At 40.4% G+C, this 11,523-nt stretch overlaps 1 protein-coding gene across 2 annotated transcripts in view; it reads right to left on the reverse strand.

Moving 5' to 3' along the window:
* Positions 1 to 11,286, reverse strand: part of ETFA (electron transfer flavoprotein subunit alpha) — an 88,624-nt gene extending 77,338 nt beyond the window's left edge. For both annotated transcript variants that reach the window (XR_013827090.1, XM_079913005.1), the window contains exon 1: positions 11,174 to 11,286. Coding sequence is in view for 1 of the 2 variants with exons in the window: in XM_079913005.1 (XP_079769131.1) it covers positions 11,174 to 11,212 (39 nt within the window). In the remaining variant the exon portion in view is untranslated. The remainder of the gene's footprint in view (positions 1 to 11,173) is intronic.
* Positions 11,287 to 11,523: the final 237 nt, after the last annotated feature.

Genomic DNA, 11,523 nt, shown 5'->3' on the forward strand with positions numbered 1-11,523 from the left:
AGTGTCCTAAGGAATTGTCAAGCCTTTTAGAACTTCCAAGGGATCACTGCATATTCTTTCTAAAAGACTATTCAAAATTAAATTTATAAGAATAAACAACAAAAGAATATACATAAGAAACTACTCAGTCCGTCTATCTGATCAATCTTTACTAAGTACTACATATATCATAAGGCACTCCATATTACTTTATCAATTGACTCCTTTATAGTTTTTTTAATACTACGCTTTCTTCTAATTCAATGTTCCATCTTCTATTTCTCAGATACCACCTAAAGAGAAGCTGCAAGCATCTAAACATGGTTATGTAGCTTAATTCAGCAATAACAGCTATGTGTAGCCTACAGCAGAAGAAACTGGTCTGTGACCTTTAAAATGTTATTCCTCACTCCAGAGCCCAGTTTCTTCATCTTCAAATTGAAGGAGACAAACTAGATCAATGGTTTTCAGACTATACTCCATCCAGGGAGGCACCTCAGGAACGACCGCATAGAATAAAGTGAGAACCAGGCAGGTAGGGCTGCCAGAATGGTCCCCAGCTTTGCTTTAACCAAATTAACCAAACTAATATTATAGAGCCCTGTACTAAGACAAAATCGTATTTAAAATTCAAGAAACCTCTATGATGTAGGTACCATTATTATCCTGAGTTTACAGATGAGGGAATTGGAGCTTAGTGGCTACATAGCTAAGAAACAGAGCCAGGTTAAAGTCCAGGTAGTTGGACTCCAGATTTGGGGTTTTTAATTACCAGCTCTCATCAAAGCACCATCATTTTTAGCTGTTTTATATATGGGTCATTCCTGTAATGTTTCACTTAGCAAATATTCTCTTGTTAAAAAAAAAAATAGCACTGGTCAAAAAGATGATATCAAAGGCCTCTTTTCCAGCTCTAAGAATTCTGTAACCCTAAAATCCTATTTTAAATAGAAGTGGTATAGAATATCACAAAAGATACAAAAAATACAGGTCCCGGGCTTCCCTGGTGGCGCAGTGGTTGAGAGTCCGCCTGCCGATGCAGGGGACACGGGTTTGTGCCCCGGTCCGGGAAGATCCCACATGCCGCAGAGCGGCTGGGCCCATGAACCATGGCCGCTGAGCCTGCGCATCCGGAGCCTGTGCTCCGCAACAGGACAGGCCACAATAGTGAGAGGCCCGCGTACCGCAAAAAAAAAAAATACAGGTCCCATTACTGAAAAGGTTTTTAAATGAAAGTCATTTCATTATCTTATGACCCATTCATTGCATCTGTAGACTTTAGGGCCCTCTCTTTTATGGGGAAAAAAGGAGCCAAATCTTAAACATCTGAAGGTAACTATTGAAATCAGTAAGAGAGCTGCTCAGAAAAGAATCTCAATCTCTTCAAAACACTGCTACTTAAATTCAAATTAATTCATGCAGACCAGCGCCACCATATATTCTTGGTCATCAACCTTATCTGGGCCCTCTGCCTGGCAATGTTACTATGACATCCTTGTTGGCACTCTCACTCACTCTCCACAGCAACTATTTCCAATATCCCCTTCTGACATTTTTCAAACTGCCAACATAGTCTGCTCCTTACTCTCAGAAGAAAGCCTCGCTTCTTACTTTGCAATGAAAACTGAAGCCATCAGAAGAGAACTGCTTCCCCTTCCTGATATCCAACACAGAAATTCCCACCCCTACTCTATCACAGTAGAAGCTGCTGCAGGTCCTTCCTCCTGGATCTGATCCCTTCATCTGGACTCTGGATTCCATCCTCTCAAATCTAGTCAAACACTTCATTCTGTAATCACCTCTCAGTAACGTTTCCAACCTCTCCCACCTCTCCCTTTTCCTGGGCTCCTTCCCGTCAACTTTAAAACATGTTTGAAGCTCTCCCAATTTTAATGAAACCCAAAATTAAAAATCCATTATCCCACCTTTCACTCCAGCTAATTCCTCATCTCCCATACACACCTCAACTACTGTACTTGTATCCTGGCTTCTGCACTCACCAAAATTACCAACAAATACTTTTCATGCTTACTTCTTCTCTCAAAATGTTTGAAATTACTGACTAGTCCATTCTTACTTCCATTGCTTAATAATTTATCATCTATATAAAAATGACAGATATACAGACAGAGATAGAGGTATCAAATCTCTCTCCTAAGTGCTAGACCTATATAATTAGGTTACACCTGCATATCCAATTGCTTAACTTGTCTCATCAATCACTCACCAACTCAGCAAATCCAAATCTTAACTCATCTTTCCCTTGATCCTCCAGCCCCCTCCCATACTGCTTCTCTGGAGTTCTTCAGGGGATGCACCATCCCCTAACAAGTTGCCCAAACCATGATCTGAGAGTCATATCTGGGTTTTTTCCTCAACTCTCACAGCCAATCAACCACTAAAGCTGTAACAATTCTTCCTTCTAAATACAGTATATCCTAACTCCACTCACTTCTCTCCATCTTTAATTCCACTACCTAGTGCAGGCCATTAACCCTCTCTTATTACTCCAACTGACTCCCAAACCAACTTTGCTCCCCTCCAATCCATTTCTCTCAGTGATCTTTCAATGATAAAAATCCAACGTTATTCTCCTGCTCAAACAAGTCAACTGCTTCCTGCCTCCTTAGGATATGGTAAACTAGACTCCTTAGATTGGCTTACCAGGCATTTATTCTATGGCCTGATCTACCTCCCTAGCCATATATCTTTTGCTCTATTTATAACTTACTTTCGGATACTTGAACTTGCCCTGCTCTTTCTGACCTTTAGCCTGTCCTCACATTGTTCCCTCTGACTTAAGGACCTCTTCCTCTATTACCGGATTAGCTTCCAATCACCCTTAGATTTTCTGCTTAAATGCCAACCCCTCCAAGAAACTTTAGTACAGTGCTGTGGTAAAGAGTACAGGCTCTAGAGCTCCCCTGCCTGTTCTTGTTTTTTGTTTTTGTTTTTAAATTCTCTGGCTGCACTGTGCGGCCTGCAGGATCTTAGTTCCCCAACCAATGATCAATCCTGGGTCCGGGCAGTGAAAGTGCAGAGTCTGATCCACTGGACAGCCAGGGAATTCCTGCCTGGGTTTAAATCCCACCTCCACCATTACTTCTTTGTGCCTCAGTTCCCAGATCATAAAATGTAGATGATGATAACAACAGTAATAATCTCAGAGTTGTTGGGAAGGATTAAATTAGTAATTGTAAAATAAAGCTCTTGGGATAGTTCCTGGAACATAATAAATGCTCAATAAAAGTTAGCATGAAAGCTTCCTGGATCTCCTCCAACTGGTTAACTTTCCTAGCACCAACACAGTACCCTGAATCGACTTCATTACAGCACTTGACCACACGCACCTGATTACTTTGTCTTCCCTTCTTGATTTTGAGTACAGAGGTCATGTCTGGTCTTCTTACCGCTACAACCCCAGCTTCTACTTCAATGTCTAGCACAGAGTAGATGTCTAATAAATGAGTTGAAAATTGCTTCTAAAAACTTCTTCATCAAAAGGATAACAAGCCACAGATTGGGAGAAAATATTTGCAAAAAAAAAATATCTGATAAAGGACTGTTATCTAAAATACACAAAGAACTCTTAAAAGTCAACAATAAGAAACAAACTGATTTAAATATGGGCAAAAGTTCTGAATAGACACCTCACCAAAGATAATATACAGACGGTAAATAAGCACACGTAAAGATGCTCTACATCATATGTCATTAGGGAACTGCAAAGTAAAACAAGAATGAGATACCACTACACATCTATTAGAATGGTGAAAATCCAAAACACTGACAACACCAAATGTTGGTGAGGATATGAAGTAATGGGAACTCTGGTGTAAATTCAAAATGGTACAGCCACTTTGGAAGACAGTTTGGCGTTTTCTCACAAAACTAAACATACTCTTGCCATACAATCCAGCAGTCACACTCTTTGGTATTTACCCAAATGAGTTGAAAACTTACATCCACACAATGGGACTTCCCTGGTGGTCCAGCGGTTAAGACTCTTCTGGACTTCCACTGTAGGGGGATGGGTTCCATCCCTGGTCAGGGAACTAAGATCCCACATGCTGTGTGGTGTGGCCAAAACAAAACTTACGTCCACACAAAAACCTGCAAACGGATATCTATGAAAGCTTTATTCATAATTGCCAAAACTTAGTAGCAATCAAAACGTCCTTCAGGGGACTTCCCTGGTGGCACAGTGGTTAAGACTCTGCACTCCCAACATGGGGGCCCAGGTTTGATCCCTAGTCAGGGAACTAGATCCCACATGCATGCCACAACTAAAATTTCACATGCCACAGCTAAGGAGTCCGCAAGCCGCAACTAAGGAGCCTGACTGCTGCAACTAAGGAGCCCTCAAGCCACAACTAAGGAGCCCTCGAGCCACAACGAAGGAGCCCTCAAGCCGCAACTAAGAAGCCCATCAGCCACAACTAAGGTCCAGTGCAACCTACTTAATTAAAAAAAAAAAAAGTCCTTCAGTAGGTGAATGGATAAACTGTGGTACCACTCAGCAAATGGAGTACTAGTCAATGCTTTAAAATAAAAAAAAGAGCCATCAGACCATGAAAAGGCATGGAGGAACTGTAAATGCATATTACTAAGTGAAAGAAGACAGTCTGAAAATGCTACATACTATACGGTTTGACCAATGTGACGTGCTGGAAAGGAAGAGCTATGGAGACAGGAAAAAGATCAGTAGTTGCCAGAGGTGGGCAGGGAAAGGGAAGAGCACAGAGGATTTTAGGGCAATTAAACTATTCTGTATCCTATAACAGTGGATACTTATCACCGTACATTTGTCAAAACCCATAGAATGTATAACACCAAGAGTGAACACTAACGTAAACTATGGATTTTGGATGATAATGATGTGTCACTGTAGGTTTTTCAATTGTAACAAATGTACCACTCTGGTGCAGGACGTTGATAGTGAGGGAGGGAAAAAGGGGTAATATGGGAATGCTCTGTACTTTCTGCTCAATTTTGCTATGAACCTAAAACTGCTCCAAAAAATAAAGTCTATTTTTAAAAAATCTGTTGGCTTCAAAAACATCCTTTTAAACTTCTACTTTATACACTGAGCTATAAAAAAAACAATTTTAAGACTCTAGATTAGTTACTCCTCAAGGTTATTCATTTGAACCACAGAAAATGATGCGAATAACTGTTTTCTTGATTCTCCTGAGAATGAACATAGCTAGGACCATTCCAGATTCACAGGTAAGAAGTTATTTAATTACATACAGTGAATGCTTAAGGATTATAAATGTTTGTTGCCACCTTACACTTAGATCTTCCTTTTGTGTGTGTGGGTGTACAAGAAGTTTATTGGGGAGTACTCTTGAGAACGACACTCAGGAGGCATCAAGGAAATAGAACTGGGCGGTGGAAGAAGCTGAACTGCAATATTGCAGTGCAGTCACTACAAAGCTCTCGGCTGATCTCACAAGGAACCCTGGAACTAGGATGGCCCTTCAGAGTTGTCCAGAACTGAAGCAAGGGGGCCACAGACTTTGGGTGGTTTTTTGGGGTTTTTTTAAGAATAATCAAACTAACATGACTGACGCATTCTTTTATTTCTAATTCAACCCTGGAAATAACGCCATGTTTTAAAAAAAAGCAAGATATGATCAAATAAGAACACATACAATATGTACAGAATTAAAACAATGGTAAACAGGTGATTTAAGATAGCCAAAACTCAAAAATGAAGTGGCCTTCTTATCTAAAGAAAATCCTTCACCCTTACTATTACTTCATCAGCCAATAACAACAGTTGTAAAGCACCTTAGTTTACAAAGTAATTTCACAGGTTTCTCTAGCCCCCTAACTAGATTAATGCTCTCCCCAATTACATATTCCCCAAACACCCTATACACCTTTCTGTCACAATGATCACACTTAAAATAATGTGTTCAATATTTGTCTCTCCCAGTCTGTTTGCACCATGTGGGCAGGGATTAGGTCTGTCTCATCCTCCACTGTGAACTCAGTATCTATCTTTGAGCGTGACACATAGTGGGCATTCAATGAATGTTTAGCGACTAACTGAAAAGTTTCCCCCTAAATGATCAAAAACTAAAAAAGCAACCGTTTTTCTCTCATTGATAACTTAATTATCTAAGCAGTTAATATGTGTATCTACCAAGGACAGTACGCAAACTTGCTAAATCACTAAAGAAATACCCCATCATACTTTTACAGAACTTATCTAGACTACTAAGTAGACTTAGTTCCCATCAGTAAAATGTGAACTTTTCTTCTGCATACCTGCCACATACCCTTGTTAAGTTGACTGGCCTTAATGAGACAGTATTCTTGAAGATAGGATTAAAGGGGTCATCATCCTCTCTCCACCCTTTCAGAGCCAGACTTCTTGAAAACAACGTCCTTAAGCATAAACTCTGCTGCCTCACCTCACTCTTTCTCCTTTACTCACAGCAAACCAGCTTTCACTTCCACTACAACACTGAATCCAGTCTCTTCAAAGTCACCAACAACCTGGGATAGCTAAGTCCAGTGAACACATTTTGGTCCTTCTCTTATTCAACCTTAACAGTTTTGACACTGTTTTTGCTTTTCAGTGTTTTTAGGAGCAACAAAGGAGATTCACTGCTCAGGTGCTCCTGCTGTGCCTTTAACTGTATGTTCAGGTAGTAAACTACCACAGGTGTTAGAAGGAAAAAAAAAGTTGGACTCTAACTCCCTACTGTACAAACCCACTCAAAACCTAAAGTAGTAAGAATAAGTTTAACCTACCTCCCCCACCTTTGAAAACTAAGTGGGGTAATGGTAAGGGTGTGGGGGTCGTTTTGCTTAACTCAAAAATTAAAAAGCAGGAACAAACTATAAAATCTTTCCAACTTCTACTGAAAAAGATAAATATATAATTAAAGTTACCCATCCCTATTTTAACATATATTTTGTAATTTAAAAACGTATATTACATTTCTGTACTTTAACCTCCTTAGTAATAAAATATGATAGCTTTTAATCATGACTAGAAATGTCATATGACATTGATTATATTATTAAAAACACAGTCAATTTACTTCACTTTAAAAACAGACAAGACCCTTAAGTAGACACGTTGGCAGGAAGCATAATTTTACGGAATTCCCCTTATGCAATAAATGTTTTAGTACCACATCAAACTTGGCTTTCTTCTTTCAAAAGAAATTAAAATTTGCATGTGAATTACAGAGTTCAATCTCATTCATCAATGATAGACCGTGGACTCTGAAAAATGTCATGTTCCTTCATACCAGTTTCATAGCTTCTGAATCAAGGTAGATATGCCTCCTGTCTGGCAATGAATATAGTAACAGGAAGACTCAACCTTGAAAAGTGTTGCTTCACTCTCCATGTAAAACATCTCTTTGGTATCTTAGTCAACAAATCAATTTCAAATGTAAATGAATAAAATAATACTAATAATTCAAATCAATAACCCTGCAAGAATGTTAACTACCTATTTTCCTCTTATTGTGTTCCCCAGATGGAAAACACTTTCATTAACAGATAACATTGAGGACCACTCCCCCATCACCAAGAGACTTTGCTCAAGGCCACAGATAAATCAAAATGAAAATGGAATTTAGATACCAAATGCGAGTCATTTAACTTACATTCTAACAGTTTAAGGTATCTCTTTTATTTTCACTAGTTGCAATAAATTTACCGTCTTAACCATTTTTAAATGTACAGTTTAATAGTGTTAGACATTCTAACAGCTTATGGTATCTTTTTTTCACTAGTTGCAATAAATTTACCATCTTAATCATTTTTAAATGTACAGTTTAATAGTGTTAGCTATATTCACATTATGATGTTAACAGTTTAATCTTTTTAATCTTTTAATAGATAAATCTATTATTAAAAATGTGGTTTTGTAGAAACATATCTTCCTGAATTTACTCATGGTTAGCTACAGAACAATTTATTTAAATTGCAAGAGTGGGGATTCAGATAACTCACTTTGACTTTACGGTATCATAAATATAAGTAAACAGGAGCCAGACTGAGGGACTTGCACTTTAGAAATCTGGGACAACTTGAGCACCAAAACATTTAAGAGTAGTAATGGATGAAGTAACCTACTGAATGAAGTAAGGATCCATGAGTCCATAAATAAATACATCAATAAGCAAGAAGAAAATGTTCTTTCTTATAATTATACAAAGCTAATAAAAGTAGAAGGAATGGACTTCTCTGGTGGCGCAGTGGTTAAGAATCCGCCTGCCAACGCAGGGGACGCAGGTTTGAGCCCTTGTCTGGGAAGATCCCACATGCCCTGGAGCAACTAAGCCTGTGCGCCACGACTACTGAGCCTGCGCTCTAGAGCCCACGAGCCACAACTACTTAGCCCACGTGCCACAACTACTGAAGCCCACACGCCTAGAGCCCAAGCTCTGCAACAAGAGAAGCCACCGCAATGAGAAGCCCGCTCATGAAAACGAAGAGCAACCCCCGCTCGCCACAACTAGAGAAAGACCACGTGCAGCAACGAAGACCCAACGCAGCCAAAAATAAAATAAAATTGATTAATTTTTTAAAAAGTAGAAGGAATGATGAAATTAGAAAAATTGCTATTTTACATCACAGTACTCATTTCTCAGGCAAGAATCATCAACAGATAAGACTAATGGGTGAAAGTCTGATGAGAAACAGAAGAGTTACATCGTTTCAATGTATCTCTCCACAAATTAGTTAACAGATAAGTAGTAATTTGATAGTGGAGAAACCTGCTGAACACTTTAGCCAAGTAATTAACATCACCAATAATGGGATAAACCAACATTATGAGCCTCCTAATATGATGCACTGAGAACACAATACCACTTCTGTGATACTCCTGCCAGTACATAACCTGAAACTAATCAGAGGAAACACCAGACAAACCTAAATCGGGGGACAGTCAACAAAATAGAAGGCCTGTACTCTTCAAAAATGTCAATGCCATCAAAGCCAAAGAAAGGCTGAGGAGTTTTCTAACAAAGACTGAAGAGACATGAGAACTAAATGCAAGGCATGATCCCAGAGTGTCCTAGACCAGAATAAGAAATACTGCTACAGATGCAAACTATTACATAGAGAATGGATAAACAACAAGGTCCTATTGTAGAGCACAGGGAACTGTATTCAGTATCCTGAGATAAACCATAATGGAAAAGAATATAAAAAAGAATGTGTACACACACACATATATAAATAAGTCACTTTGCTGTACTGCAGAAATTAACACACTGTAAATCAACTATACTTCAACTAAAAAACAACAATAAAAAAATACTGCTACAAATGAGTAACAATTGGTAATACCTGAGTAATATCTACAGATCATAGTATTGTATCGTTAAACTTGCTGATTTTGCCAATTATACTGTGATCATGAAAGATGAACCTCCTTGTTCATAGAACATATACTGAATTATTTAGTATAGAGCATGTCTGCAACATACATATTATATCAGAAAAATAATATGTATATATGAGGAGAGAGAAAGCAAATGTGCCAAACTGTTAATAGCCGGTGAAACTCAGCAAAGGGTTTTGAGAATTCTTTGTACTATTCTTGCGACTTTTCTGTAAGCTTGAAATATCTAAATTTTTAAAGTTAAATATGTATGTGTATTTATGTATCCATTTTACAAGTGTTCCCGCTGTTTTCCTATACCCTTGAAATTCAAATCTCTCAAATGTTCTTAATGACTTTAGAGGAGCTACTCTAAGCATGACTTCAAACTCTGAAAATAAAGTCAAGGTCAAAGTCTTTGGCAAACCACAGCAAAGATTTGGAAATACTGCCTATGTATATTGGCAGTGTTTATAATGACTTAAGCTAGTCATTCCATTTTTTTCTGTTAGTGCTACAAAATAACTGAGTCCTAAATTCCCCCTCCACAACTATTTCACTTATGCCAGACTTCTAACCTGTCCACATAACTATCTTCCAATTACTGTATAGGTAAGAATCTGGCTCTGATACCTGGAACTTTCCCAAATCCATGACTTTAACTTGTTTATGTCTGAGTCATCTGAGGAAAATTTCTGGGGAAGACTGAACACTGACCTGAAGGATGTGGGTTTGAACTTTGAGCGTATGGGGGGGGGGGCAGGGTTGGGATTTTTTTTTTTAAGGGACCAAGAATACATAAGAAAAGGGCCTACAGATATCTAGAAATACTGCCAACTATGTTTCAGGGAGAAAATCCCAGCGGTGGGTATGAAAACATGCATGCACAAGAAAAACTGTAGAAAAAGTACAAAATGTCAGGAAAGTTTCTGACCCAAGTTTAGCAATCTTGTCACTTAACCATCAGAATATCTACAGAATCTACAATATAAATTGTTACTTGACTTGTAATTGGTCAGTCTCCAAATACTACTGTCCCATAGCATTAGGAAAACACATATTTTCTATCAGTCTTTCTCACAATAGCAAAATGTGGTAAACTCATGATTTGTAACTAATGAAAGCATCAAAAACTTACCGCTACCAATATCGTTCCCTAGCTATTTAACCAGCAATCTGCTGGTTTAAAACCAGGTCAGCTTGCAGTAAAAAGACGCCTGCCTTTCAAAATTGGCTACAGCTGTCAGCACAATCACCTAAACGCAGCACTGTCCCATTAGCCAGAGAGCAGAGCAGGTTTCCAAAACCACATTGCCCCTCGCTCGCCCCAGCACTTGACAGTGAGTGAGTGGATTCGAAGAGCCGCAATGCATCCAGGGAAAATGTTTAATTCTTCCAGAAACGTCACCTTCCAAGCTGAATTCAGGTTTTAAACTTTTTCCAAGAGGACATGCCGGCGGCGACATTTTCCTCCCTCGGGTAAAGATTCCCCGGGGACTCAGCTGCTCGCTCCCCGTCAAAGGTGGAGAAACTGGCGGCCTGTCTGTGCTGGAGGCTGGGAGAGGGGCTGGGAAGAAGACGGGGAAGAGGAGGGGCAGCGGGAGCGCAGGTTCAGTACTCTGACCTCTGACCTCGACCCCCACCTGGCGGCCCGAAAGGAGGCAAGGGCAGGCCCCAGAACTTTGAGCCCGAGCCCCAGGCCGGGCTGGGCCTGCCAGCGCGAGGGCCAGTCAGGTCCGGGGGTGGCGGTGACCTTCGCCCAGACCTTCACAGGGACAGCAGATCGAGGCTGGACCGTCACCGGGCTCGACCCTTCCCTCCCGGACTCACCGCCCGCCGGAACTGCCCAGGAGCCACCGCTCGGAACATGGTCACGGCACCCGTTCGCTTCACACTAGCCGTGAACGTACCCAACTGCACCGCCTCCGCGAGTTACCGTAACGCTCGCGAGACTCGGGAACGAGAGCAGACTCCCCGGCGAGGAGAGCAAGCCCGCGGTTTCTGCCTGCCCACTGGGCGGTCGCGCAGCCAATGGGGCCGGCGGAAAGTTAGGGGCTGGACTTGGGAGTGGGGCAAAGGTGAGGCTTTTAACTAGGAGACATAGGGGGAAGCCAGGCTAAAGAAAGGCACGGGCAAAGCGGTCTAACTGCCGCTGACCGTAGCCCAGACTGTCTGCCAGC

The sequence above is a fragment of the Stenella coeruleoalba genome (genome assembly GCF_951394435.1).
Source record: "Stenella coeruleoalba genome assembly, chromosome: 2".
Lineage (NCBI taxonomy): Eukaryota > Metazoa > Chordata > Mammalia > Artiodactyla > Delphinidae > Stenella > Stenella coeruleoalba.